Source organism: the organism of the source record quoted next, unplaced genomic scaffold (assembly GCF_019419815.1).
Source record: "Pyrus x bretschneideri cultivar Hongxiangsu unplaced genomic scaffold, Pyrus_bretschneideri_v1 Contig7, whole genome shotgun sequence".
In the NCBI taxonomy this organism is placed as follows: Eukaryota; Viridiplantae; Streptophyta; class Magnoliopsida; order Rosales; family Rosaceae; genus Pyrus; species Pyrus x bretschneideri.
In genome coordinates this window covers 10,392,067-10,417,957 of record NW_025999809.1, presented here as the reverse complement: position 1 = coordinate 10,417,957, position 25,891 = coordinate 10,392,067, and the positions used below count along the sequence as shown (strand labels likewise).

The 25,891-nt window shown below is 35.6% G+C and overlaps 2 protein-coding genes and 2 long non-coding RNA genes across 28 annotated transcripts; 1 reads left to right on the top strand and 3 right to left on the bottom strand.

The window, feature by feature from the left end:
• The first annotated feature begins 3,503 nt into the window (after positions 1-3,503).
• LOC103945305 lies at positions 3,504-17,113 on the top strand. Of its 25 annotated transcripts, XR_007254417.1 has the most exons (9): positions 3,507-3,647; positions 4,931-4,992; positions 5,663-5,749; positions 7,327-7,444; positions 7,824-8,368; positions 8,841-8,964; positions 9,057-9,227; positions 9,595-9,662; positions 10,099-10,375. It is a non-coding gene; the product is annotated as an uncharacterized LOC103945305 (long non-coding RNA). The 25 variants fall into 25 exon arrangements; XR_007254413.1 differs by having other exon boundaries at positions 3,504-3,647; positions 4,931-5,749; XR_007254420.1 differs by lacking the exon at positions 4,931-4,992 and having other exon boundaries at positions 3,633-3,647.
• On the bottom strand, positions 10,150-13,512 carry LOC125472466. Its single transcript, XR_007254431.1, has 2 exons — positions 11,302-13,512; positions 10,150-11,212 (listed from the first exon to the last, which is right to left on the bottom strand). It is a non-coding gene; the product is annotated as an uncharacterized LOC125472466 (long non-coding RNA).
• Positions 17,114-17,416: 303 nt separating the features above from the next.
• Positions 17,417-20,821, bottom strand: LOC103945094 (E3 ubiquitin-protein ligase SPL2). The gene is given in 7 exon segments (XM_009355617.3): positions 17,417-17,849; positions 18,770-18,792; positions 18,794-18,890; positions 19,150-19,271; positions 19,619-19,798; positions 20,054-20,203; positions 20,307-20,821. Coding segments are annotated over 7 exon segments (1,176 nt in total). The 5' UTR covers positions 20,619-20,821; the 3' UTR covers positions 17,417-17,557.
• An 814-nt stretch (positions 20,822-21,635) lies between these two features.
• On the bottom strand, positions 21,636-25,763 carry LOC103945095 (gamma-soluble NSF attachment protein). The gene is made up of 9 exons (XM_009355618.2): positions 25,618-25,763; positions 24,973-25,040; positions 24,804-24,888; positions 24,540-24,698; positions 23,755-23,892; positions 23,353-23,431; positions 23,128-23,207; positions 22,510-22,639; positions 21,636-21,977 (listed from the first exon to the last, which is right to left on the bottom strand). Exons 1-9 carry the CDS (start codon positions 25,662-25,664, stop codon positions 21,876-21,878), a joined length of 888 nt encoding a protein of 295 aa, XP_009353893.1. The 5' UTR covers positions 25,665-25,763; the 3' UTR covers positions 21,636-21,875.
• Positions 25,764-25,891: the final 128 nt, after the last annotated feature.

The following is a 25,891-nucleotide window of genomic DNA, read 5'->3' as shown; positions in this document are numbered from 1 at the left end:
TAGGATCTACATAATCTTAATGAAACATTTTCTGTACTATTCACTTTTAACGAAAATAACATTTTTACCTTGAAAAGTCATTCTTGCTACTATTCACTTACACCCTTATTTTGTCATTTTCATTAAAACTAAAATTTTTGAGGATTTTTCGTTAATTTTTCTTAGGATGACCTAGGTCTTAATCGGCTAAGCTCATCTAATTTTTCTTATATTATTTCATTAAACATTGATAAAAAAGTATAAAATGAAAGGTGCTGTTTCAGACTCCTCAATGAATGCTTAAATTACCGATGATGCATGGAGCAAATGCAGCAACCAATCACTTGTAGTAGATGCCTCTTGTTCATGTTTTAATCCCCTTCTTTTTGGTAGTTGTTTCTATTCCTATGTTCGTGTCTTTCCCATGAATGATGAATGAACCGTCAAGAGATTGTACGAGAATAGACTGAACTGCCCTAACTGTAATTGAATATTTCCGAGATGCGTTTCATTTTTCACTACCAGAGCTTCACCTAAACTAAAAAATGAAATCAAACTTTTTTTCTTCTATACAAACAATAGTCTACCTTGAACGCGAGAAAGGGTTTTGAACTCGGTTGCACTGCAATGGCGACCACATCCGCTCTAGCCAATCCCACTACACCCGTAAAAACATACTTTTGATTTAATTGAAGGGTTTTTATCACAAATGGTCCATAAATTTGACACATCCTATCAAGATGGTTTCTGAAATTGAAAATCAATCAATGTGATCCTTAAACGTTGGTGGTACAAATCAATGTAGTTATTTTGTTTGAATTCCATTAGAAAATCTGTTAATGTGCTGACGTGGCCTAGGGAAAGGAAAGGGATCCTCTCCGGATCCCTTCCATCTAAGCCTCATGACCTACAAATCCAAGCTCTTAAAATTTTATCCAACGGCTACAAACAGAGAGCCCCATTAAAAGTTATAACAACTTTAAACGTTGGATTAAATTTTAAGGATCCAAAATTGTAGGTTATGAAGATTAGATGGAAAGGATCGGGGATGATCATTTTCTTTAGGAAAAGTTTATTTTAATTAAAAAAGGGAAATGTACTTCAAAAAATTTAATAAAAAAAAAACAAGAAAACTAAAGTAATGGTCGTCTTCCTCCTCGCACCCAGCCATCTACTTCCAACCCAAACAGCAGCAGTCCTTGCAAATTCGGAAGAATTAACATCAAACACAGGCCTTCATTTGTGAACTACTAGGTAATGACCCGAGATAAGCCTAGGTCCTCCAGTAAGAACAAATTCCAAATCCTCTTTTCTTTTCAAAATTGCAACAAAATAGCTATTAATCAAATCTACAAGCTTAAGACCAACAATCGGACTCCAATCTCACTCATCAAGATTGCATTTGAAATTTTCCAGATCCAGAGCTTGTAATCCATTCTGAACATTCAGAAGTTTGTCTCTCCAACTCGCCTTGACGCCGTCGGCACCCACCCCACACCCTCGCATTTCAATTTTCAAGCTTCTGTACCTTGTAGTTCACAAATGGACGTCTGGGTTTGATGTTTATTCTTCCAAAATTACAAGGGCTGCTTTTTGGTTAAGCAGAAGATTATATTTACGCATGTTAAGTTACTTTTCTTACTTTTTTTTTTTTAATTTTTTAATAATTTTTTATCACGTGTTAATGATGGATAGAAAATATTTAAAAATTAAAAAAATGTAAGAGAAGTAATTTGAAATGTACGAATATAAAAAATATAGCTGGGTGTGAAGACGACGATAACTTTAGTTTTATTGTTTTTTTATTAATTTTTAGTTTTTAAAGTTTTTGAATTACATTTATTTATTTTAATTAAGAATAAACTTTCTCTAATGTACATGGCATTATAATGTTGAAGTGGGGAAATGAGGATCCTTTTTAGATTCTTTTTGTGAGGATTCTGAGGATCTTTAAACTGTGTTCGTTTATCGTATATCGTATATCGTGTGGTCAGAAATTATTTTAAATATTTTATTTAAAATTAAATATGAATAATACTTGACGAAACTGACCGTATGATGTATAATAAACGGATCTGATTTGAGAATCCTCAGAATCCTCACAAAGATGATCAAGAGAGAATCCTCGTTCAGAGTGAGGGTCTATAATATGTCACGTCAACATACTAACAAATTTTCAAACGGAATGACGATACTGATTTGTACTACTCATTTTCAAAGATCACATTGATTGATTTTCAATTTAAAAGATCATCTTAATGAGTTGGGTCAATTTCAAAGATTGGCAAATCCGTTTATCAAGTAGTGATAGCTGTAGAGCTTCAGATATTATTCCCATCTCAATACTCTCCTCAATAATGAATCCCGAATCCGAGTGATATAAGAGCAATACCTACGATCCGTTCTCGAAATATTCCTTAAACCTACAAAGAAGACATTAAATGCATCATCAATCATGTTCAAGGTCCTAAAAATACAAGCTACCGGAAAAAAACCAAATAGTTTAAGACAAAATGAAACAATCAGGAACAAATAAGGGAGGGGAAAGAGAAATAAAAACATCATATGCATTTCGGATAATGATTAAGACCACGAATAAACAACATTTAAGAAGGTGAAGACCTCACTGCCCATACCGGAAGATTTAAGCGATTGTTGGGCATGATAAAGGGGGTAAATGGACAACATGAGAAGAACAAGTTTCCACAAGTTTATAGGAGAGAATTCGTACAGACATGAGAAGACTCTCTGATAGGAGCTTGTGGAAGAGCTGGTGGTGGAGGATTGTGGAAGAAAAGATGCAACAAGGAGCAGGCCGTAAGCTTTTAGAAGGCTTCGATTCTTGACATTGTTGGTTGCGGATAGAGAGGAATGAGGTTTTAGTGTCCTACTGTGTAAGTCTGTGAGAGCAACCTCACCCTTAAAAAAATGCGCTGGCATTTAGCCCTACTTAAATTTCAATGAACAGTGGTAGACTCCGATAAACAGTAATTTGTCAAATGTATCTACATTCCTAAAAAATGCACTAGCACAAAGTCTAAAAAATGTGTTGGCACAAACAATCTACACCTTTACAAAATGTGCTGGCATCTAGTCCATTTAAAATATTATTAATTTTTTTAATAAAATAATAAATAAATAAATGAATTTTAATTTCGGATAGGATTTTTAACCAATCTTGTCACGCCACGTGTCATTATCCGAAAGAACTATTTTGTGGATAGATCCAATAAGATTTTCAACCAATCCCAACCCCCCACGTGTCAGTATCTGTTTACAATAATTTAGCCAAGTTTCCGATTATATTAGCAACCAATATTGTCACGCCACGTGTCATTATCCAAACATACTATTTTGTGAATAGATTTCTGATTAGATTTTCAACCAATCCTGACGTGCCATGTGTCACAATCTGTTTGAAATAATTTAGTCAAGATTTCGATAAGATTTTCAAGCAATCACATAGTGCCACATGACATTGTCTAGAACTTTATCCTTTTTTTTTTGTCCATATAAACCCTATATCCCTACATTCATCCTCATTCACCCACCAAACTCAAGTCCAGTTATTCTTTCACTCTTTTTAGTTCTCGGCTTTTGCCGTCGTTTGTTTTCTCTCGCTATCTTCTATGTTGATCCCAGTGGTTTTGTGACTTCATCATTTTCCGGTAAGCTATTCGATTCTTGCATCTGCCAGTTCTTTTTCCAAATTTGTGGATTTGGTTTTATTCAAGTTTAAGTGTTAAAATCACAGCCCCTCTTTCTTTGTAGGTTTTTTTGTTCAAAATCTTGAGGCTTTTGCTTTGCTGTTCTTCGATTATATGTTAGAATTGTTAATTTCTGCTTCTATTTGGTTGGGTTCAAAATATTTTTCTGCTCTTTTGATCTGTCCTTTGCAAGAAAGTGTTGCATGTTTTCGCCTCTAGAGAATTATTAATTCGGACCTAACAATTCATATTTCTGGGTAATCAAAACCTAATAATTTCACAAACCAAGTTTGGAATAAAAGAAAATTCTAAGGAAAAGAGATTAAAAATGGAAAAAACTTTGAATATAATTTAAAAAAAAACCCAATAATTTTGTTCAAGAAAAATAGATTTGGGGTTTTGTTTGGGTTTTGGGTTGTGATTTGGACTAATTTTTGCAATTTTAAAACACTGGGGTCAGACTTGCATAATGAAATAGTGGATTGGAAGGTTAGCTTGAGGTCCCTAACTTTGCATATTACTGAAGTAGCTAAAAGGAGAATGATTTTATAAATATATATATATGTGTGTGTGTGTGTGTGTGTGTGTGTGTGTGTGTAAGAAAAAGGAGAGTTTTTTCCGATTTAGAAGATTTCTTTTATGTGGTTGGATCGTAAGTGTAGCTGGATAACTCGGTTGTCTTCTGATTTTGGGGAAATAATGATTTTTCTTTTTTGCATTGTTGCCCTTCGTGTATAGCTGAGATTTCGGATTTAGTCAAATTAGGTGCTCAATCAATTGATATAATGCCATTTACTTGCCTTTTTATTTATTCTTTACCTTTTGTTATTGTGATGTAATTCGGTAAGTCATTCTTATTGGGTGGTTATATTTTTATCTTGATTTTGTTTGACATTATTATTCAATCAAGGACAACACTGTTTATACTAAAAAAAATGATTAAATAAACTGTGTAAATAATAGTTGTTTTTAATTTAAGAGCGGTGGTTTGCAAGGAAGATATAAAATGTTAAGGTGGGATACTATTGAAGTGGCAAGGGTGGGAAAAAGATTTATAATTTGTGGTAGAAAAACAAAAGAAAGATAGAAGAGTGTAAGACAAGAATGGATTGACCTCATCTGGATTTTTTTTTAATTGATTCAGGACTTACATGGTAATTTGTGTTGTGTTTAAGGAATTTTGTATATTATGATCTGTGAGTTCTATTACTCATCGTTTTTTTTTTCATCTGTTTGTTTTGCAGGTTGTCTTTGTGTTAGAATTACAACAGTTTATGCAACTTTTCAATCTTTAAACTGTTTTAGGGTAAGATTTAGATAACAAAATAGTTGGCTCAAAATTTGAAAGAATGTGATGGCTTTGTTTTTGCTGAACCAATTTGAAAGCTGTGTGTAGGTCAATAGTTTGTCTGTTTTTTCAAGTTTTAAACACGCGTTTGTTTTCTTTTTTGTTAACTAATTTGAAAGCTGTGCATAGACAGTCAACTGTGGCCAGATCTCTCGATAAAACATATCCACCGAATTGGAAATATCAAATTGTCAAAAATGAACCAAATTGGTTTATAACAGCAAAATGTTTTCCAAAATGGTAGAATGTGAACAAATATATAATAAAGAGCAAGTAGAAAAACGATACTTACTAATATTGACAATGGATTGTTTGGAGAGAATGTTATATACAGTATTTTTATGGGAACTTTAATGAAACACTTCCGGTACTGTTCACTTTTAACGAAAATGACATTTTTACCTTGAAAAGTCACTCTTAGTACTATTCAATTGCACCTTTATTTTGTCTTTTTCGTTAAAACTAAAGTTTTTAAGGACTTTTTGTTAGTTTTCCTTATTTTTATTGCCCCCATTTGTATCTTGAATTTTGTAATAGGGATAGATAAAGATGTGATTGTCCTATATATATTTTGGTAAATCATTTTTGTTATATCCTTCTATTGTCATGCTTGCTCTGGATTCTACAGGTTTTTTTTTTAGAAGTTTATTTGGTCGTTGGAAAAAAATTGTGAAATGAAGGGCTTCAGAGTTTGATCATTTGTGCCTCAAATTTGGTAAGGTTTCTTTCCCCTATATAATTTTGATTGGTACTTATAGATTTTCATCATAAATTATTGTAAAGAAGTTCATTTTTTACTCTTATGTAAACTTCACTATATAACTCAATTTCAATTAGAGAAAGAGGAAGAGAAGAACTAGATTCAGCTAGCAATAAAGCAATTGGAAGCAAATAGAGTTCTTTGATTGATAAACTCATAGAGTTAAAAATTGTCTTACCTCCAAAAACTAAATACATCTCCCGCTTCCAGCAAACTTATAGGGAACTTTGTTATCACATGTTTGAAATCATCTATATAGGTCGATAAACTTTTAATAACACATGATTGGTATATAGACCCAACATCTTTGGCTAATGCTATAGTTTTAGACATAAAAATTGATTGTACATATCAGTTTTAAATCTTTCAACTATGTCATTCAACATATGCCACAAATTGCCATATTTTTTAAACTCTGTGCAAAGGAATTTACATACAACCCAATGGTCCAAATTTTCTATCTTTCCTACAACAATTACCCGTAAGCATCCATATCCATTTCAAATTTTGATCCTTTAGATCAAACTAGAATTTGTACCCGCACGTTGCCACGGGATTGAAAACCATATAAAAGATTACGCAATTTCAATCTTCATAAACAATGTTTGAGTCAAAAACTGAGTTATCAATGCCAATGCAAATTATACCCAACCTTGAAAAATTGAAACAAATTTAAATATCAACAGAGAAATCTGTTTCGTCTATTAAAAATATTACAAAGTTCTTTGGATAAGAAAAAACACAAATTGCTTCCTGTCCAAAAAATTAATGGGAAATGTTGTTTACTGCAACACTAAAAGTTGTCCTATGCTATGTTGGTCATTAAGGAAGCATCCTAGGCGAGGAAAAAAAATTGAAATAAATTTATAGACAATAAAATTATATCATGAGCAAAATAAGAATAAAGCATGTTTGCCTAGTAGTACCTAAAAACAGAGACTTGTCACACCTTAAATATCATATGCTTATGAGTTAACACAACCGTTTCAATGTGATAACAATTCCAAATCGCATAAATTTATTTATATATACTAAAACTCAAACTTCTGGTTACTGTTCTAGGGCAGTGTGCGGACCAAAACGCCCCTCAAGTTAGTCTTCAGCCACTACTTTTTGTCTTTTTTGTACAGTAAAATTCCGAATTTGCCCTTTCTATCCACCCATTCCTCTGGAGTCTTTCTTTTAGTCTTTTCTTAATTTTTTAAACCCTTATCTACGCGTGTCCGCCATCGTGGAAAGGAAGGGGACATGCGGCACTCTTTCTGCTTCTCTCGGGTGGATCTCTAGAATTCTCCTTTGGTTTCCGTCACCCAACCAATTCATCAGACTCATCATTACACCCCACTAATTGCTCTCTCAGTCTCTCCCACGCCTCATTTACTCTCTCATTACACTCAAATTTTGGATTTTTCAAGAAAGGCAGTCTGTGCTGCTTCTTCTGTTCTGATTTGAAGAAGATTTCTCAAGCGGCTATAATTTCATGGTAGGTTGGTTTAAAGCCCTAAATTTGGGATCGTTTGGGATATTTTTAGGTTTTTCTGTCCCTGACAAATCTTGGCTCGCTAAAAAAAACCGGAAGCAGTTTAAGCTTCTTCAGCCTTTTGATTTGGATTGAAGATGATTTTTAGCCAAAAAGGCTAATGTTTTCTGGTAAGTTCTTTGAATCCTGCATCTGGGAGTTTTTTTTTTCCCCAAAGCTGTGGGTTTTGTTTTCTTCAATTTTAAAACATTAAAAATTGAATTCTTTGTTTGGGTAAAAAATTAATTAGATACTTTATGGGTTCTGATGAGGCATTGAATTGGGTTTGAGAGTTTTGATTTAATGAGGGAGGTAGGGAGTGTATAGGGAGAGACGGAGGTAGGTGATTTGCAGAGGGTGAGAGAAAAACGGGAGAGAAGGGGTAGTACATTATATTTTGATTTTATAATTTTGGGGGTTTTGTGTTTAAATTTTGCGTTTATACTTTTGGGGGTTTTGTGTATGCGCATGGATGCTGAGTGTGGTATCTGATCTGATTCGATTTTTCAGTTTTAGAAGACGGTCATGTTGGAATTTTGGGGCTTTCGTATGCAACGTTGGAACCACTTTGTGCTCAAGGTATATAATAAGGTATGTAGCCTCATTATTACACCTTATCTTATCTTCTGTTGATACGAATTTTGTTGGTTTTTCGATTTTATCAGGGTCCCTTTTTTTAAAGTCTGGCGTTCGTTGGTGAGTTTTTCTACTTTTTTAGTACTTTTTTGCAGATATAGCCTACAAATGTTGTCCCGAAGGTTGGACATAATCATTACTTCCTATTACAATCATTAAAGTTAATTCAATTAACTAAAGTTGATTTGAATGTGATGATGATGGAGATATTTGCTTAGGTGATAGAATCTCGCTGACAACTTTCGATATTCAGATGGAATTTGCGTATGAATTTTGTTTATCTAATTTAGAGTGTTCTGTTTATATCGTTAGATTCGTCACCTGAGTGTATGATTTGCTTATGTTTTTTGTTTCAGGAGATGTTGCTCTACATTTCTTCGGGCTTTTGTGTGCAGTTTTCGAAACCCTTTGTGCTCAAGGTAAATAATTTTAGTTTTTCCTTTGAGGCTTGCTTATTAGGACAAACAAAAAACGTTTTGATAAATGGATGCAGATGGTATTGAGAGTTTTGGCTATTCCCTCAGTGTGTGTAGGCTTTTATTCACGACGGGTTAAGTAGTTTTGAACTTCTCTTTTGCTTCATATGGAAACCTGCTTTACCATCTCTAGGCTACTAATAAGTGTGCTCAACGTTCAAATGGTTCTTTGACACGCTACTCTGCATTTCTTATTATTTAGTTAATTAAGTCAATGATGACAATACTATAGTTTCATCTTTCAGGAGAGTTAAGTTTCTCTTTTATATGATTCGAAGTTTAATAAATGGTGCCTTGCTTCAAAACCTTTTGTGATCTCATGCTGCCATTTTATTTAGACTCAAGAGTGTTAGTTGATTGACGCAATTACCCTTCATTTGCTAACAATTCTCGACTTTTTTTATGTATTGTATAGTAAAATCACGGATTTACCCCTTCTGTATGAGTGTCCGTCGTCGTAGAAAGGAAGGGGACGGGTGGCACTCTTCTTCTGCTTCTCTCAGGTTGAAGCAAATTTCTCAAGCAGCTATAATTTCAAGGTAGGTTGGTTTAAAGCAGTTCCAAAATTTGGGATCGTTTGGGATATTTTTAGTGCATTGTGGTCTTAATTTAATTGCGTGGTTGGTTTCAGGATTTCTTGAGTCGAATAACAACCTGGGTGATCAAAAGGAAAAAAAAGCATTTAGTCTCTGCTTGCAAGGTGACTTATTTTCATGTCTGTCCTCCCTCTAAGTCAACTGAGGATTCAAATCTAGCGGGGCCAGCTCAAGATATAGATAAAACAATTTCAAGTCTTTAAAAGGTATAATTTGCTAATCCCCCTTTCCTTGGAGTTAATTTTTAGTGATGTGTTTTTAATAGGATTGCAGATTTGAGTAGTGAGTATTTTCAGTAGTGTTATTTTTTATTAGCAATTTATAATGCTATTTGTAAAATTTAGCCAGATTTTTTTAACAACTATAATATCGTTTGATTTCAATTTGTAATTACTTCTTTTGATAAATTTAAGCTTAATTATGTTAGTAAATCTTTATACCTTATGTCCAAATTCATATACAATATAGTATATGATACATATACAATATATTCCAGGATACATATACAATACCGTATATGTATAGTTTTGATATTGTTGCTGACCATTTGCAATGCATGCATTTTGTGTGTAGAGGGTGAAAGTTGCATTCTTCACAAAGGCAAAATAAAGAACAGATTCTACTTCATATGAAAAGAAGAGGTTAGTTTGATTATCATTGCTTTTTTGATATGGTTAAATTCTAAGTTACTTGGCTTACGTCTAATTTAATTTTTTGCTTGCCCAAGTTGAAGTCATTCGTTTTATTAATGCTGGTGATCAAGATCAAACTGAGTTAATGTTAAAACAATATCATAATTTTCATTAGTCTTGATTGTCTTAACCCCTTTCTTTTCCATCTTTACCAAAATTTCATGAAATTTTTGCACAATTTTTTTTAAAGAAATTAAGTTGTTTTACTATTTTACTGTCTCTTGATAGATGTTTTTTTTCGTTGATCAAAATTAGTATTGCAAATTTTAGGAGGTGTAGCAGACTCTTTTGAGATTAGCATCTAATATCTTCTTTAAGACAATTTTTTATATTATATTATCAAAAGCTGTAATATCTTCATTTTATTGTTGTTTTGTAATTTCAGAACAATGTGTTTGTACGCTTCTGATTAAACACAAAAAGGAGTCCTTCAACGTGGAACATGAAGATGTAATTGAAGTTTCTATAGAAGTTACTATATACTTAATTAACAATGACAATGATGTATCCCTTCACATTGCAAAGCTCATCCCCTCCGTTAGCAATTCTGGACAATTTGAGGTACCATCATCAATTCATTTTATCAATTTTATTTGTTTGAGCGATTAATTATCGCATAAACCCAATTAAATTTCAATACAAAAACTTGAATTTTGTTTTAATTTTAATAGTTGTAGTAGTATATACCATTGATTTAACTTTGTACAGCAATTCTTCCCTTCTGGTTCTGCAAATCCGTGAACTTCGCACCAGAAACCAATGACTACAATATAGGCACATATATGTTAGTTGTTGAACATATCGTTGTAAATAGATTTCCACATGAATGCAAATAGTGTTGTATATCATAGGTATTTAGAACTCTCTCCATGTTTAATATGGTTTTAAAACCCGCAGCATCACGCGGGCACCATTGCTAGTTAAACCTAATAGGGGAAACACAACTAAACCCTAATAAATAGAGACTTATCACAACTTAGATATGAAGTTAAAACAAGTCTAAACAATTCAATCAAAGATTCTGAAGATATCAATCTGATAAAAAAAAACATGCAGTTATCAAACATTTAAAAAGCAAATCGAAGAACCGTTAAGGAAATGACTGAAGATTTTGAACTATGAAAGAAAATAGATCAAAACATCTAAATGAACAAAAAAAAAAAAAAAAATCAACTATTAAGTCCAATTTTTTTACCTGAAAACAACTGTTTCAATGAGATAACAATTCTAAATTAAATATTAAGTTAAATCTGATAGGGTTGAAAAAGATACGCAGATATCACATTAAAAGAAAGAATTAAAGAAAGATCCAATTTTAGGAACAAACACCCAACAAAACACAAATCCAAAATTAAACCCTAATCAAAAACAAGAAATTGTTCGAAAATAATTCAATTTGGCAAGGAAAGGTAATGTTACTTATGCCTTAGTGGATCGAAATTGATCGCATCAACAGCAGATGTCAGCCAACTCAAAAAAGCAACGACAATTGCAGACACCTAATTAGGAAAACGAAATAACCTAAATCAAATAGCAAGCAGTTGACAATCAGGAGAGGGAGAGAGAGAGGCGAGGGAGATTGATCTACCTTGTCAATTGCAGGAGATCGGAAGCGCGAGATCGGTTCATTGGGTTCTTGAGAGCAAATGCGCGAGATAGGTTTGTTACGGTTCTTGCAAGATACTGAAATTGTTATTATGCATCTATATTTATAAGGAATTTTACAAGCTGATCGGAGTAGATTAAGAATCCCACACGATCCGACTGATCTGTCCCGATCCGGATAGTTTTACGGCCCAGAGCCTGTTCGACTCCATGCCGATTTGAAATACAGATCGACCGGGAGTTTAACGAGTTCTATGTTAAAATAAATAAAAGTATGTAAAAACAAATAAATATAACAAAAAATGTAAAAAGCTGATATAAATCTAAAATCAACATAAAAGAGATAAGACATATATAAGATGGGACGTCGGCAAGTTGGCACGTAAAGGAACAGAAATTCTTGGTGGAAAGAAAGGGCTACGAGGACAACCGTAATTTCCATCTAGATCCCTGACACCAAGCAAAATGGAGAAGGGTGATCATATAAGAGTTCGGACGGGAGTAGTAATTTGAATATGCCCATAATACATGATAGTCCCAAGATGGGGATAGATTATTAATTGGGGGCCAACCTGATAGCCCAAGTGGGCTCGGGATCTTTGTAGATCTTTCCACATCTCTGTCTCATGCCACGATGGATATCAGTATCACAATGGACTCTAGCTCTCCATTGCCCGGAAACATCTTTGAAGACTTGGGGCTAAAGAGAAACATTGGAAAAAATAAGTGGCTCTCTAAGTTGCAAAAGCCGGGGAAGAAACCAAAGTCAGGAGGTTGCTTAGGGGTTTGTGGGGTAGAAAGAGAAGTAGTTTGATGGAATGCCTTGTGGGAATAGTGGTCCGCGGTGGAGAGCTGAGTTTCTAAACTAAGTAAACATATCAAAAACTCAGTTTCTAAATAAATCAATGCCTTGGGTTTCTAAACTGAGTTTCTAAACACATTAAAGAATTGAGTTTCTAAACTAAGTAAACTATCAAAAACTCAGTTTCGAGATTCTAGATACAAACATAAAAGCATCAAATCATCTGGTGTCAACCATTATTCAAGGGCTCGACTGAGGCCAGATCCTTCTCTATTACACTGTGGGTCATAGTCTTAAAGCGATTGGCAGTGTCTGACACGTAATTCCATACATCTTCGTATGGTATAGCGCCGAGTTGGATGGCTTCAATAACAACATAGACATACGTCGGAATACGATGACCTTGGGCCATAAGGAAGTCTAGGGGAGAAACTTTGATAGCTATATTTGGAACAACACCTGCAACTCTAGCAATAACACTATGCAGCTCCAGTAATCACAATTGCACCTGTAATTCGCCAGTGACCTAGCATGTTCTGTAGGAACCTCAGAGCAAGCTGTAATGTTGAACAAGATGCGCGTCACGGTTACAAACCATTCTTGCGGAAGGTCATGCTATTCGTGCAGCGGAATAGGTTGTGTAGGACATTCAACAAGGAAAACTAATTGAAAGGTAAAATATCCAATGACACTAGCAACAGCTACGATTGATACCACTGTCATTACAAACTAACATAACAAAATGAAAAGTCAAAAGACCATCCAACCTAGACATATCAACAAATGAATATTATACAATAACTAAACAATTGCATAGAAAATGAATTACCAGAAATCCTGCAGGGAGAGAATGGTATAGCAAGGATATACGTGTTGGGAATGAAAGATACAATGGTTCTGCACCTATATAATAAGGTCTTATTAAGTTTCCTAAGTGGGGTTTGTGTGTTGTACTAGATTCTTGGAGGCGGAATTGGTGTCACTTGCCACTTAAGTGTGGTATGTGGCATTTGCTAAGAGGTTTCGTTAGGCTATACATATATGGGTGCAGAACCATTGTATCTTTCATTACCAACGCTATATCCTTGCTATACCATTCTCTCCTCGCAGGGTTTCTGGTAATTCATTTTCTATGCAATTGTTCAGTTTTTGTGTAATATTCATTTGTTGATATGTCTAGGTTGGATGGTCTTCTGACTTTTCATTTTGTTATGTTAGTTTGTAATGACAGTGGTATCAATCGTAGCTATTGCTAGTGTCATTGGATATTTTGCCTTTCAATTAGCTTTCCCTACTGAACGTCCTACACAACCTATTCCGCTGCACGAACAGCACAACCTTTCGCAAGAATGGTTCGTAACCTGCGATGCGCATCTCTTTCAACATTGCAGCTTGCTCTAAGGTTCTTACAGAACATGCTAGGTCACTGGCGAATTGCAGGTGCAGTTGTGACTGCCGGAGGTGCAGGTGTTATTGCTAGAGTTGCAAGTGTTGTTCCAAATATGGCTATCAAAGTTTCTCCCCTGGACTTTCTTGTGGCCCAAGGTCGTCGTATTCGACGTATGTCTATGTTGTTACTGAAGCCATCCAACTCGGCGCTATACCATACGAAGATGTATGGAATTACATGTCAGACACTGGCAATCGCTTTGAGACTATGACCCATAGTGTAATAGAGAAGGATCTGGCCTCAGTCGAGCCTTTGAATAATGGTTAACACCAGATGATTTGATGCTTTTTATGTTTGTGTCTAGAATCTCAAAATTGAGTTTTTGATATGTTTACTTAGTTTAGAAACTAAATTCTTTAATGTGTTTAGAACTCAGGTTTAGAACCCAAGTCTTTGATCTATTTACTTTGTTGGGCCACTGTTGACCGCTTCCAAACTATGATTGGGGTTTGAGGATGAGGTTACACCCTTGTTCTTGCTCTTGATTATGGTCGAGGTTTGAGATATTGATGTAATTATTTGCGTTGTATATGTTTAGAAACTGCTGCTGTGTTGCATCTGCTTATAATACAGGTCTTATATCTGTTTTGGCATGGTATGGGTTGAAGTAGCCTCTTTGAAATAACACTGTTTAGTGAATCGGATTTTTAGCATGTTGATTCTCCTAAAGTGCAAGTATTTGATTAATTGTAGAACTTATGGGACCAGTAATTCATTGTTAAAAAAACACAGCCAAAACACAAGTTCTAATTGCTTCCCTTTTATATGACCTTCAAGTTATCAAAACATGTTATGTCCACAGGTTAATATCGATTGAAACTGGGGAAGATGCAGGGAGACATGCTATGTCCAAATGTCCATTAAACCTAGAGTTAGAGTCCCCCTTCTACAACCATTTAACACGGGAATGCTGTCGCCAGAACAATTTGTCTCTTGCCTCCAACTTATCAATTAGACCAGAGAGAGATCGAGTCTCCTTAACATTCGCCTCCCAATTGTTTTGAAGCTGCTCAAACTGATTTATTTGAGCCCCAATCTCCTCTCGGTCACCACGAAACCTTTGCCTACTCCAATTCAAAAGGCTTCCTTTACATGAATTTAGGCGTCGCAACCACTATCAACATGGGTCCTCACACCATTAATTCTCACTTCGCTGAATTACCTCCCGACAGCCATCCTTAATTGGCCAAAAAACCTCAAATCTAAATAATTTTTTCCTTTTAGCATTCGAAGGCTCCGTGTTGATAATAATATGGCAATGGCCAGATCCCCTCACGGTGCCATGGGTGACCCAGGTTGAGGGCCATCAAACCTGCCAGCAATCATTGGCAAGGCCACGGTCAAGCCTTTCTTGCACAAGACTGTTATTCCTAGTACCTCTCTCCAAGTATATTTCGGCCCACGCCAAGGTCAATCAGCTTCATATTTGTCATGAATTCATGTAGGAAGCGTGGTCTAGTATGGAAATCATCACAACCTCCCGTTTTCTCAAATTCCCACAATATCTCATTTAAGTCACCCCCGCAAAACCATGGACACTCTGCAGACACCAAAATCGTAGTGAGCTAGTTCCAAAACTCCATCTTTTCTACGCGATATGGATTTCCATAAATCCAAGATGCTTGGATCCAATCACGATTCCCAAATTCCCTCATGGATGTATGAATAATATTTTTTGTTGACAACAAAACCTGAATTTTAATTGGCTCGTGCCACCATAAGCTCAGTCTTTCAACCGCTCCAATTGGAGGGACATTAAACCCCCAACTATATCACATCATCCTTCTTACTCCTTCTAATCTATGGCATTGCATCTTAGTCTCTGATAGAAACACCACATAGGGTCTATGCATTCTTATGAGACTGTGTAGAGCTCGAACCCGAGACCAGGACAGTTCCATGATAAGTTAATCGTGGTGATTTTGCAGCTGATTTAGGCCAGCCGCCACCACCTGGGATTGTTTCCTCGCACTTCGCGCATTGAGCACCTCTATATCAACTTTCACAGCACCATCTAAATAATCTCAGATGTTATCGTCCTCTGTAATTGGTTCATCTTAAAGCTCCTCATCCACTAAGATAACCTTCTCCATCGAGGACCATTATTCCCACAGGGCATTCCATCAAAACGACTTCTCTTTCTACCCCCACGAACCCCTAAGCAACCTCCTGACTTTGGTTTCTTCCCCGGCCTTTGCAACTCAGAGAGTCCCTTATTCTTTCCAAGGTTTCTCTTCAGCCCCAAGTCTTCGAAGATGTTTCTAGGCAATGGAGAGCTAGAGTCCATTGTGATATTGTTATCTATCGTGGCATGAGACAGAGATGTGGAAAGATCTACAAAGATCCCAGCCCATTTGGGCTATCAAGTTGGCCCTCAATTAATAATTTATCCCACATCCAGGGCCTATCGTGTATTATGGGCCTATTCAAATCACTACTCTCGTCCAGCTCTTATATGATCACCCTTCTCCATTTTGCTTAGTGTCAAGGATCTAGATGGAAATTATGGTTGTCCCTGTAGCCCTTTCTTTCCACCAAGAATTTCTTTTCCTTTATGTGGGATTAATCCACCAATTGTCACCTTCAGAATTCTTTATGCTCTCTGCTGCAAAAGCTGCATTCGGTCTCGCATCTCTCGCATTCGGTCGCGCATTCCCTCTCGCATTCGTAACTAACTGCCGTTCTTATCTTTGAACTTATCAGTTGGGATTCGAAGGAATAGATTTTGTGCAACGACATTGGAAAAACTAAGTTCATCTTCACAAGGCAGAACGTTTTGGCGGGAATTTGCACGGATATATATACATGTAGGAAGCCTGCTTTTAAAGGAAGGGATTTTCATATTTTTTTTATGAAAATGGGGATTAGTTGTGAGTCCACATTACATCGAATTTTAATGATCCGAACCGTCTATTTAAGGAAAATTAGAATGTCCCACTCTTTTTCTACCTTTTGTGTCTTTTAAAGATTTGATCAAATTGCTTGGACTAATGGCCACCTAAGCATTTTAAAATTATTTTTATTTACATATCATTAGTTTATTTCTTTTAAATGAAAAATGTTATATGTTGATTTCCCACTTTATGTTTTTAGTCGATTGAGGTTTTTTTTTACGCGTTAAAATTTATGCCCCTTTTTAAGGAATATGTTAATGCTATTAACTATTAAATGGATATTAACTATAAAATCATCAAAATTATATGTCCCTTTTTAAGGGATTATTAATGGATATTAATTATTAAATCATCAATATTATCTCTTGAATTTTGAATTTGAATGATTTTTTTTATTTTTTTCTTCTGTTGCAGCTCACTTCACTTGTACATTATCTGTACCTCATGCTGTTTATCTTTGGCAGAGATTTGCAGAACTTGATGTAGGTTCCATGGTTCAACAAGTATACCTAATAATTGGATATGCTGCTTTAAGGAATGTTGTAACAATAAAAATATTGGATTAAGTAGCAGCATTAAGGATTTTCTGATGGGAGAAGAACCCATCATTGTTTCATTTTAGTGCTGAAAGAAGAACTCTTGCTTTGTATGTTGTGATCTTTACGATTACTATGCCATTTGAACAGTACAAACATCTTGTTTCTTTGAAAAAGAAACATCTTGATTCTCTTTCCCAAATAAGGAATCTCTCAAAACGGATTCATGAAGAACAAAGAGGCGGTTCCATTAAGAAGAGGATTGCATATATGGTTAATGTGTGTTTCTCAGTCTATCCATGTCTAATTTGAATTGTACCCATGTCTTGTTGAAACGTACTAATATTGGCTTGCCAAATTGAAACGTACTGATACTGATAGAAAATAAAGAAATAAAGAGAATAGGACAAAGAGAATGAGAGAGAGGAGAGTCCTAGAAAGAAAGATTATAAAAAAATAAATTATTATATTACATCCAACATTATACATCTCACAAATTATTTTAAGATGCATAGAAACAGCAAACTAACCGCTGATAATGACCAGAAAAACTGATGCTAAGATTGATAAATTCGTACCGAAACGAGAATTTCCACCTGACAAAGAGGGCACTTCGATGAAACGTGACTTTTGACCAGTGCACTACATGATTGGCAACAGAGCAGATGTCCACAAGGAATGAATGCGTATTGCCTTCTACTCGTATGACATACGACACACAACTGATGCCTTGGAACTTCATCCTCTGCATCCGCTTCTTCAACTTGAGTTTCAACATTGCTCTCAGAAGCACGAATTGCTTGCAGTAGCTGCCTTTGTTGCTTCCACTTTTTCCATCTTTTCCAATTCCTGAAACAAATATTTGTAAATGAACAACAACTTAAGTTTCGGTTAGTAGCCCGGACATGGAGAAATATTGATATGAATATCCGCGGAAATATTGATAAGTTTTTATGTTAATTTAATGGAAACTTGATATAAAACACATAAATTCAAACTCCAAATTCAAACCAGTAAACATCCATTTTTAACGTATAAACTTTGTAAAATAGTTTACATCGTAATCGAAATTTGCATGCAAGGTGAGGGGAAAAAAAAATAAAAGAGTAGCATTACGCACACTGCTAAACTAACAATAACACACTTGGAATGTGATCCAGTGTGTAAAAATGATTCACTCTATACCATCCCATTTTGTTTATACTCTGTGTACACGAAACCATGACTGCCAGACAAAAAAAATATTTCTGAAAAAGAAACACTTAGGCAAAGGATCCCTAAATAAAAAGGAAACTAATAAAAGCATTTAAGGAACAGAAAGAAAATTAATCAGTACTGATCCCATATGGGCTCAAGTTTTATTGAAATTGGCACCGAAATTTCTCCAAAATCTCCATATTATGACAGATTCTTTATCAAAATAAAGAAATTTAACTGGCATTGCCAACATTACTAAAATATCTCTGAAACTTTGTAGCTATCATAGCAAGATAGCGATTCCCCTTCCCCCCCCCAAAAAAAAAGTACCGCTAAGCCAATTTTTTAATGAAACATCGGCCAACATTTCAGTAGTATTCAACATTTTTTTAATCCTTGATTGTACAGCATTAAGGGAACAATAGGAAATTACACGCGTATTATCCAAATTCAGTAGCAAAACAAAAGGTCTGACTCTTAGACAAGCCTATAAACATATAATAGCTATAAAGATTGAATAGTAACTCACAAGATGAGATCATAAGAACTTAAGGTTTCAAGGAAAATTGTACCTGGCAACAAAATAGCCAAGGACTTCCGATTGATACTGAACCAAGAACAATCCCAGTGAATAACAGTACTTGTGTGTGTGCTGTAAGATCTACAACCATCTGATCCTTAGACATCTCAGAGCTGCAAATCATACAAAATCAGTTAATGCACATCAAAGTACAGAGAGCAAGTATTAAAGCACAACCATTCACGCTTCAGAGCAGAAATGATATATAATAGATTGACAGACAAAAAGACAAATATGAAATTCAATCTGTAAGAAAAAGACTGGGAACGACAATTGGAGAACCACATTTGCCGGAATAAGAGTAATGACTTTTCAAAATTTAACAGCGAAGTTGAAGATTCAAAAGAATGTGCTCAGAACAAAGCCACTTACAGAAAATAGGGAAAATCCTTGCAGGACTTGACTTCCGGCACTCCATTTTTGAAACTGCAGAGACCAACAGCACTAATTTCCTTTCCCAAGGGAAGAATCTTCACTTGCTCAAGCACACTGGCCTTCGAAACCAAAACCAAATCAACAAAAAAAATAAAAATAAAAACATTATAAACACTACAGAAGCTAAAAACACTACCATCTCCAGTATTGGTCTAAAGGGCTCTTTTTGGCCCGAAAATGTCAAACCCCGTCTCCAGCAAGCATTCTAAGGTGGGCTAAATCCTAGGCTTGCAAAATAAAGCAAGCCCTACAGCCCGAGTTATATTCTCTTGTTCTAAATTTTTCTTCATATGTTTCATATACAAAAAAGTAGTAAAGTAGTGGTGTGTAGCCATATCGTCTGGGCTATACATTAAAAAAAAAAAAAAAAAAAGCACAATGAGAGCTAAAAGTTTGCAAAACTCACTGGGTACTCATGGCGAAAAAGTTTCTTCGCGGATGAAAAGAGAGGAGCGTCAACAGGATGAAAATGCCGATACACTGTAGTAAGAGGTAACGGGTGCCTTGATCCATCCACATTCACGCTAACACAATCAGAACTTGACTTTTGGGAACCACCACCACCGTCAACAAGAATGAAAGGAAACTACACAAATAAATATAGATCAAAACTAGCACTGATATTCTAAATGTTTTTGCAAGAACACGTTCAAACAAATTAAATAAGGGCATGAACCCCTTATCCCTTCCACACACACTTGTGAAATTCTGTCATTTGATCATCTTGAATCCAAAAGTTAAGTTAAGAGGGTGCGTGGAAGGCAAAAAAATATGTGCGGATAGCACCAACCATTAAATAAGCAATCAAATCAAAATACAGAGAGAAGAATAAGAATAAAACCTTTTGTAAGGACCTGGATCCTGGCTGTGACAAAGCCCTCCACAATGCTTTCCAATACGCTCCAATATCAGACCGCGGCAATCCCAAACGCTTCTTCCACCTGTCATGAGACCGCCATCCGAAAAGGGCCATCCATTCGCGAAATACACACTTGATCAAAAATTTCAATTTCACCAATTCAGTATCATCCAAATAGAGTACAGGGTAAAGAGACCCAAAAATAGATAGAATAATACAAACAAACAAAACGCACCAGTTGGCTTCTCTGAACAAGGACGGCTTTCGTTCCTTGAGGTGGGAGTACGCCGGACTTGGCTTCAACGGTGCCTCGGACGAAGACAAGCTTTGCGTCGGACTGGTCGACCTGATCGAACGCAAGGATTGAACGGAGATCGGAGACTTTGACGGAGGGAGTGTTACGGATCTTGCGTAGGGCTGAGGAGTAGGAGCTGAATGTCTGGAGGGTGCGCACTGCGGCGTACGCTAGGGCTACACCCACAATGGGGCCATTGAAGGAGAGGGCTTCGGAGACCAGGGAGGTTAAAATTTGATCCAGCGACGGCATTGCGGGCGGTGGTTGTCGTCAGGGTTTGCTGGGCGATGGATGAGAGCAGAGAGAACGGAGAGAAATTGTGAAATCAGAATGCGTATTTTGTTGTAGATGTATTTGACTGTATTTAGGATTAGAGAGGAAGAGTGAATTGTATTTAAGAACAGAGAGGAAAAGAGACCGGCAGCAAGAGACAACGGATAGATTTCATAGGTTTCCTATTATAATTCTAATATAATAATATTTATTAAGGAGGATGTTTCAAAGCATTCCTATATGTATTAAAATGTCATACTTGTTGCAGTCCCAATTTAATTGGGTAAATTTTAGAATTTTCCTTTTTAATGGGATTTTACCATCAGAGATGTTATTCTACCCTTTAATTATACTATCATTTATACCATCTTCAATAGAGATAGAATCTACATGCATTGACTGTTCCTACCTCTCTATTAAGGTAGTAAAAGATAATATAAATAGATGGTAAATGTAACATTATATCTTTTAGATAGTATCTTGTTTATTAAAGACGCAATCACTACAAAAGATATCCACATGACAACAATCCAACTCCTACCATGTACTCCAGGAGATTTTGTCGGAGGCATCTTAAAAAGAGTTTCTTCCAATTCTCAAAAGTCTCAAATTATTTCCTTTTTATCATAACTTTCACTCTCCTTCGGATATTCGGAGGGATTCATCCATGCAACCCGTATATATCCCGGGTATCTAGTACAACTCTCATGGCGTGCGCTCTTCACGTGAACATCCATATGAGGGGGAATATGTTCAAGACTCTTATGTAAGAAAATCTTTCTTCGACGTGCAATCAATCACCGGATCAGTCGGAACCAGTCATGTTCTCATCATCCGAAACATTTTGGAACATGAAATGCAAAGTAGGGAAACTGACTGCGAGTGAAAAGGGAAAAAATGACAGACGATAGTTACGGTAGCGTAACATGAATGCCTCTTGCACCCCGGTTCGAATCTCTCATTTCGGTGTATACTAGAGTAGTTTTGGAAATTGTCTTGTCAACAGAAAAATAATAATAATAATAATTGTAAAAAAACAACTTGAAATCCAGTGATACATCATCCAATGCCCAACGTCTGCGGTTTGTGTCATTACCCAAATGACTAAAATATGAAACGGCCCAAATACTTACAATTGTGGTTTTTTACTTGTTTTGAAACAGGCTCAAAAGTTTTCATGTTCTATTAATGTAACAAGATCAAGACATCATAAAATATATGACAATCAGCGTAAGGCTATGTAAGGTCATCTTCATCCAGCGGTTCTTGCTCCTCGGAAGCATGGGTCTTCAGCGCACTCACATCACCCATCGGCAGTTTCCTGGCGAGCCTGATGATCTGCAGCCATTTCAGTTTAGTGAAATATACGCCAAAAAACAAATGCAGATTTGCAACATATTAATCATGCAAGGCAGAATAAAAACCCAGGATAATTATTATGCAGTCCAATATTTCTGTTCAATGTTGCAGAAACAAAACCTCAAGCCCTTGATCAAAGAGGTAACTGTTACATATTTAAAAGTCAAAACTGTATCTTCTTATCAACAAATATAAATTTCTTCACAAATGTCAACAACCAACTTAATATTTATGCAACATCTTGGTAAGCACTAAGCAGATGTGTCAGTTTTAACAATTCTTCACAAGAGCAAAGAAACCGAGTGTGGTTGTCTCTGAGTTCTTGAATATGTTATGTCATGCTAAATCAATGAGAGAAAGCTCGATTAAATAGTCACAGTTGCCTTCAGAAAAGCAAATCAAGATCCGTTATCCAAGCATCGCTCCCCAGAAAAGTCATGACTCATACTCAGATTAATACCAATTCAATCAATTCAAATATTCAAAGGCCGCAAGCAAACTTATATATTACCATGTGATCAAGATGATTAACCGTGCTTGACTGAGCAAGTTTTTTTATTTCTTCCACGTCACCGCCTGTGTAAGCTGACAGAAGTTTACCAGCAAAACGGCACTGGTCGCTTCTCAAAAATGCATCAACCCTACACAACCAAAAGCAGCAAGCCATTACTTCGAGACATCCATGTTCTGAAATTTTTAGAGTTAAACCAAAATTAAAAAAGAAAATAAAAATCAATAGGATACAATGGCCACTTTACCATGCCTCCTTATACTTATTTTAGTAATTAACAATCTTATTTGTTATGAAGCATACATTATTCTAAATACAACTAACTGTGCATGTGCATGATAACAGCCAAGCAACTAAATCTGAGTATTAAATAAGGTCTCAAACTCATACTTACTAACACAGATAACTACAGGCTAATCATTATTCTATAATCATGATCCAGATGCAGATTATGTCAGTTGAAACCTGTTTTACATACATAAAGAAACTAGTAAAATCCGAATTTACTAATATTTTTAAGTATTATCGACAATCATAAATTTATAATAAACAGTGAGCAGAATTAGAACTTCTATATATTGCAGAACCAGAAGTTTCCCCGAGATAACTTTTACTTACTGGGAGCAGTCATTGTAGCATTGCTCTGCTTGCTTGATGTCATGGACATAAAGGTAAATAATAATCGCACCAAGATATGCCTGATTAGACAAAGAATGTAGAGTTAAGTTTATTAAAACATGAAACATAAAGCAGTTAAAAACAGTGACCAACGCGCAAAAGGATAACAATATGTTAATGTTCAAATTGTTTTTTTATGTAGATGCTATTTAAGAACTTATGAACCTTGCACTGGCTATGTGTAGCATTGCACTTATCAGCGGATAACCCAAATCTGAGCATGAAAGCAGCAGCATCTGTATACCTGTAAACAGTGGAAACACTAATTTCAAGATCTCAAGAACGTGATTAAACGCATAAGGAAAAACTTGTCACAGGTTACACTAATTCCTGAGAATGAAAACTCCCTTAAATTTTTGACATTTTGCAACCTCAAAGTACTGCCCTTCCAGAACAACTACAATCTGATTCTACAAGGTCAGATCTGTTTGCCTAAACAATGATTGCAACAATTTATTTCATCCTCTCAATCAATTAAATGCTAATGACCAAAGTTTACTCTCCCAATCAACTAAAATAATAGACTGCCAAATTTAAAAGTCAAATGGTAGTCAGTTGAAAACTTACTTCTCACTTTTTATGTAAACACTAGTGGCATCACGATATAGATCAAAGGCCATTTGCTCCTTGCCATCCTCTTCAAGAATAGCACAAGCATCAGTGTAAAGTTGAATAGCTTCATCAGGCATAGAATCTTCAATAGCACTGTAAAAAGGGTTATCACTTCAAATTGTTCACCAAAGACACTCTCATTCAAACAGTAAAACCAGTACAGGAGAATAAAAGGCAGCACAAAGAGGCTATGTATATCAAGCTGTAATCCCACATCGAGCATATACAGTACCGAGCAAGAAAGCAACTACAAAAACAGCATAGCAATATAGGGAAAGAAAATATAAGAAGAGGAGTTCCATATGGCATGGGAAACTTCAATTGATCAAAGCTTTTACGCTTATTAAAATTTCAGGAACTTACCATACATCTGTGTATGTGAATTTATACAATTGTAAGCTCTTTTTGCGAACAAGAATAAAAGAAATGTGAGTACTATAACGATAAGAATACTTAAAATGGTGAAGAGCCACGCAATTAGTCAACCAATTAAATCTGGTGCTAGTACACTAACACTTTTGGACATAACATTTGAATATCAAAGATCATTATTCAGATTGAGCCATTGCAAATATTGGAAGGATTTTAGGAAATTATTCGACTGAAACACTTTATATTCTTTACTGCCGATATGAGTGAATTCTTTTTTTCTCTAAAAAGGAACCCTTTAAGAACAGTCCAACTTTTAAGAAATTAAGATTCATAGCAGCCAAAAGCAAGGGAGTGAACCATATATTTACCGTGCCCCTTTTGCAAGAGCATCTGATGCAGGTTGTGATCTCCCACACTCAGAGTACAATTCAGACGCCCTTTTATAAAAGTCAGCAACTTCATTCCACTTCCCTAACTCCTTTGCTAGAGCAGCAGCAGACTCCATATGCTTTGCAGCATCCCAGGGTCTAATTGGTAGTAAAGGTTATAGCAAGTAGAAATTATAGAGATCACAAACAAAATCAAATGATACCGAAAGGACAGACCATGCAATTTAAAGATTACAAGGATACGAAGAGATCAATTCTTGTCCCTTCGAAGCTTTTTCCAACGCTTCCTTAGCTTTCTCATAATCCTTGGCAATCCTAAACCCATTAGCTGCAACAGAAAACGAAGTTTAATCCAAATACCCCATAAACCATTGTAATGAAGGCTTACGGTTGCACAAAACATATTACATACCAGCTTGTTCATACAAAAGAGTAGCGCTATTCCAATCAGCACTCCACCTTGTAAGACTGAGTCTTGTTCTACAATCGAAAACTAAATTCAGAAGACAAAGCTTGAGCAATCAAAGTTACAATACAAACAAAAAAAGGAGTTTTAACGAGACATTCCTGGTACTGTTCGCTTTTAATGAAATACCACATTTCTAGCCTGATACTATTCACTACACCTTTATTTGTCATTTTTCATTAAAACTAAAGTTTTTTTTTTTGACTTTTCGTTGGTTTTCTAACAAAAAAAGACAAAGCTTGCCCTATTCTGCTCTTCCCCCCCTAAACAAATAAACAAATCTCAACCAAAATCAAATTGTCGGTTATATAAATTCCAGAAGTTATATACAACTCTAAATTATGAAAGATTAGCAGATTACTGAAAGCTCAAGCTTGCCAACTTCATCTTCATATGCAGATTACTGAAAGATTCAAAATTTATGCAACTTCATCCGATTTCCCACCATCCCAGAAAATAAAAAATTCGATTACTCCCCATAACTAATTGAAATCACAACAAGTAAGAGACGATTTTGCTCAATCTAATTGCATCAATACATAAACCAAACACAAAATTGTATATATTACTAGATATTAAAGAGATACTGACAGTTTATCGGCTTTGGCGAGCAACTTGTTTGGATCGGAACCCGCCATGGATGAACTCCGACTGTCAAGCTTTTTTTCTTTCCTTTTCTTCTAGTTTTGCAGCGCAGATTGATTGTTTAATTGGGCAGTTATATTGTTCAAAAAAAAAAAAAATGGGCTGTTATAGTCTGTTACTCGGTTTCCATGAGGTCGTTGCACCTGCCTATTGGCTCCACTTATATTTTCACATGTCCATCCACTTGTACGGACACAATATTATTATTATTATTATTTTG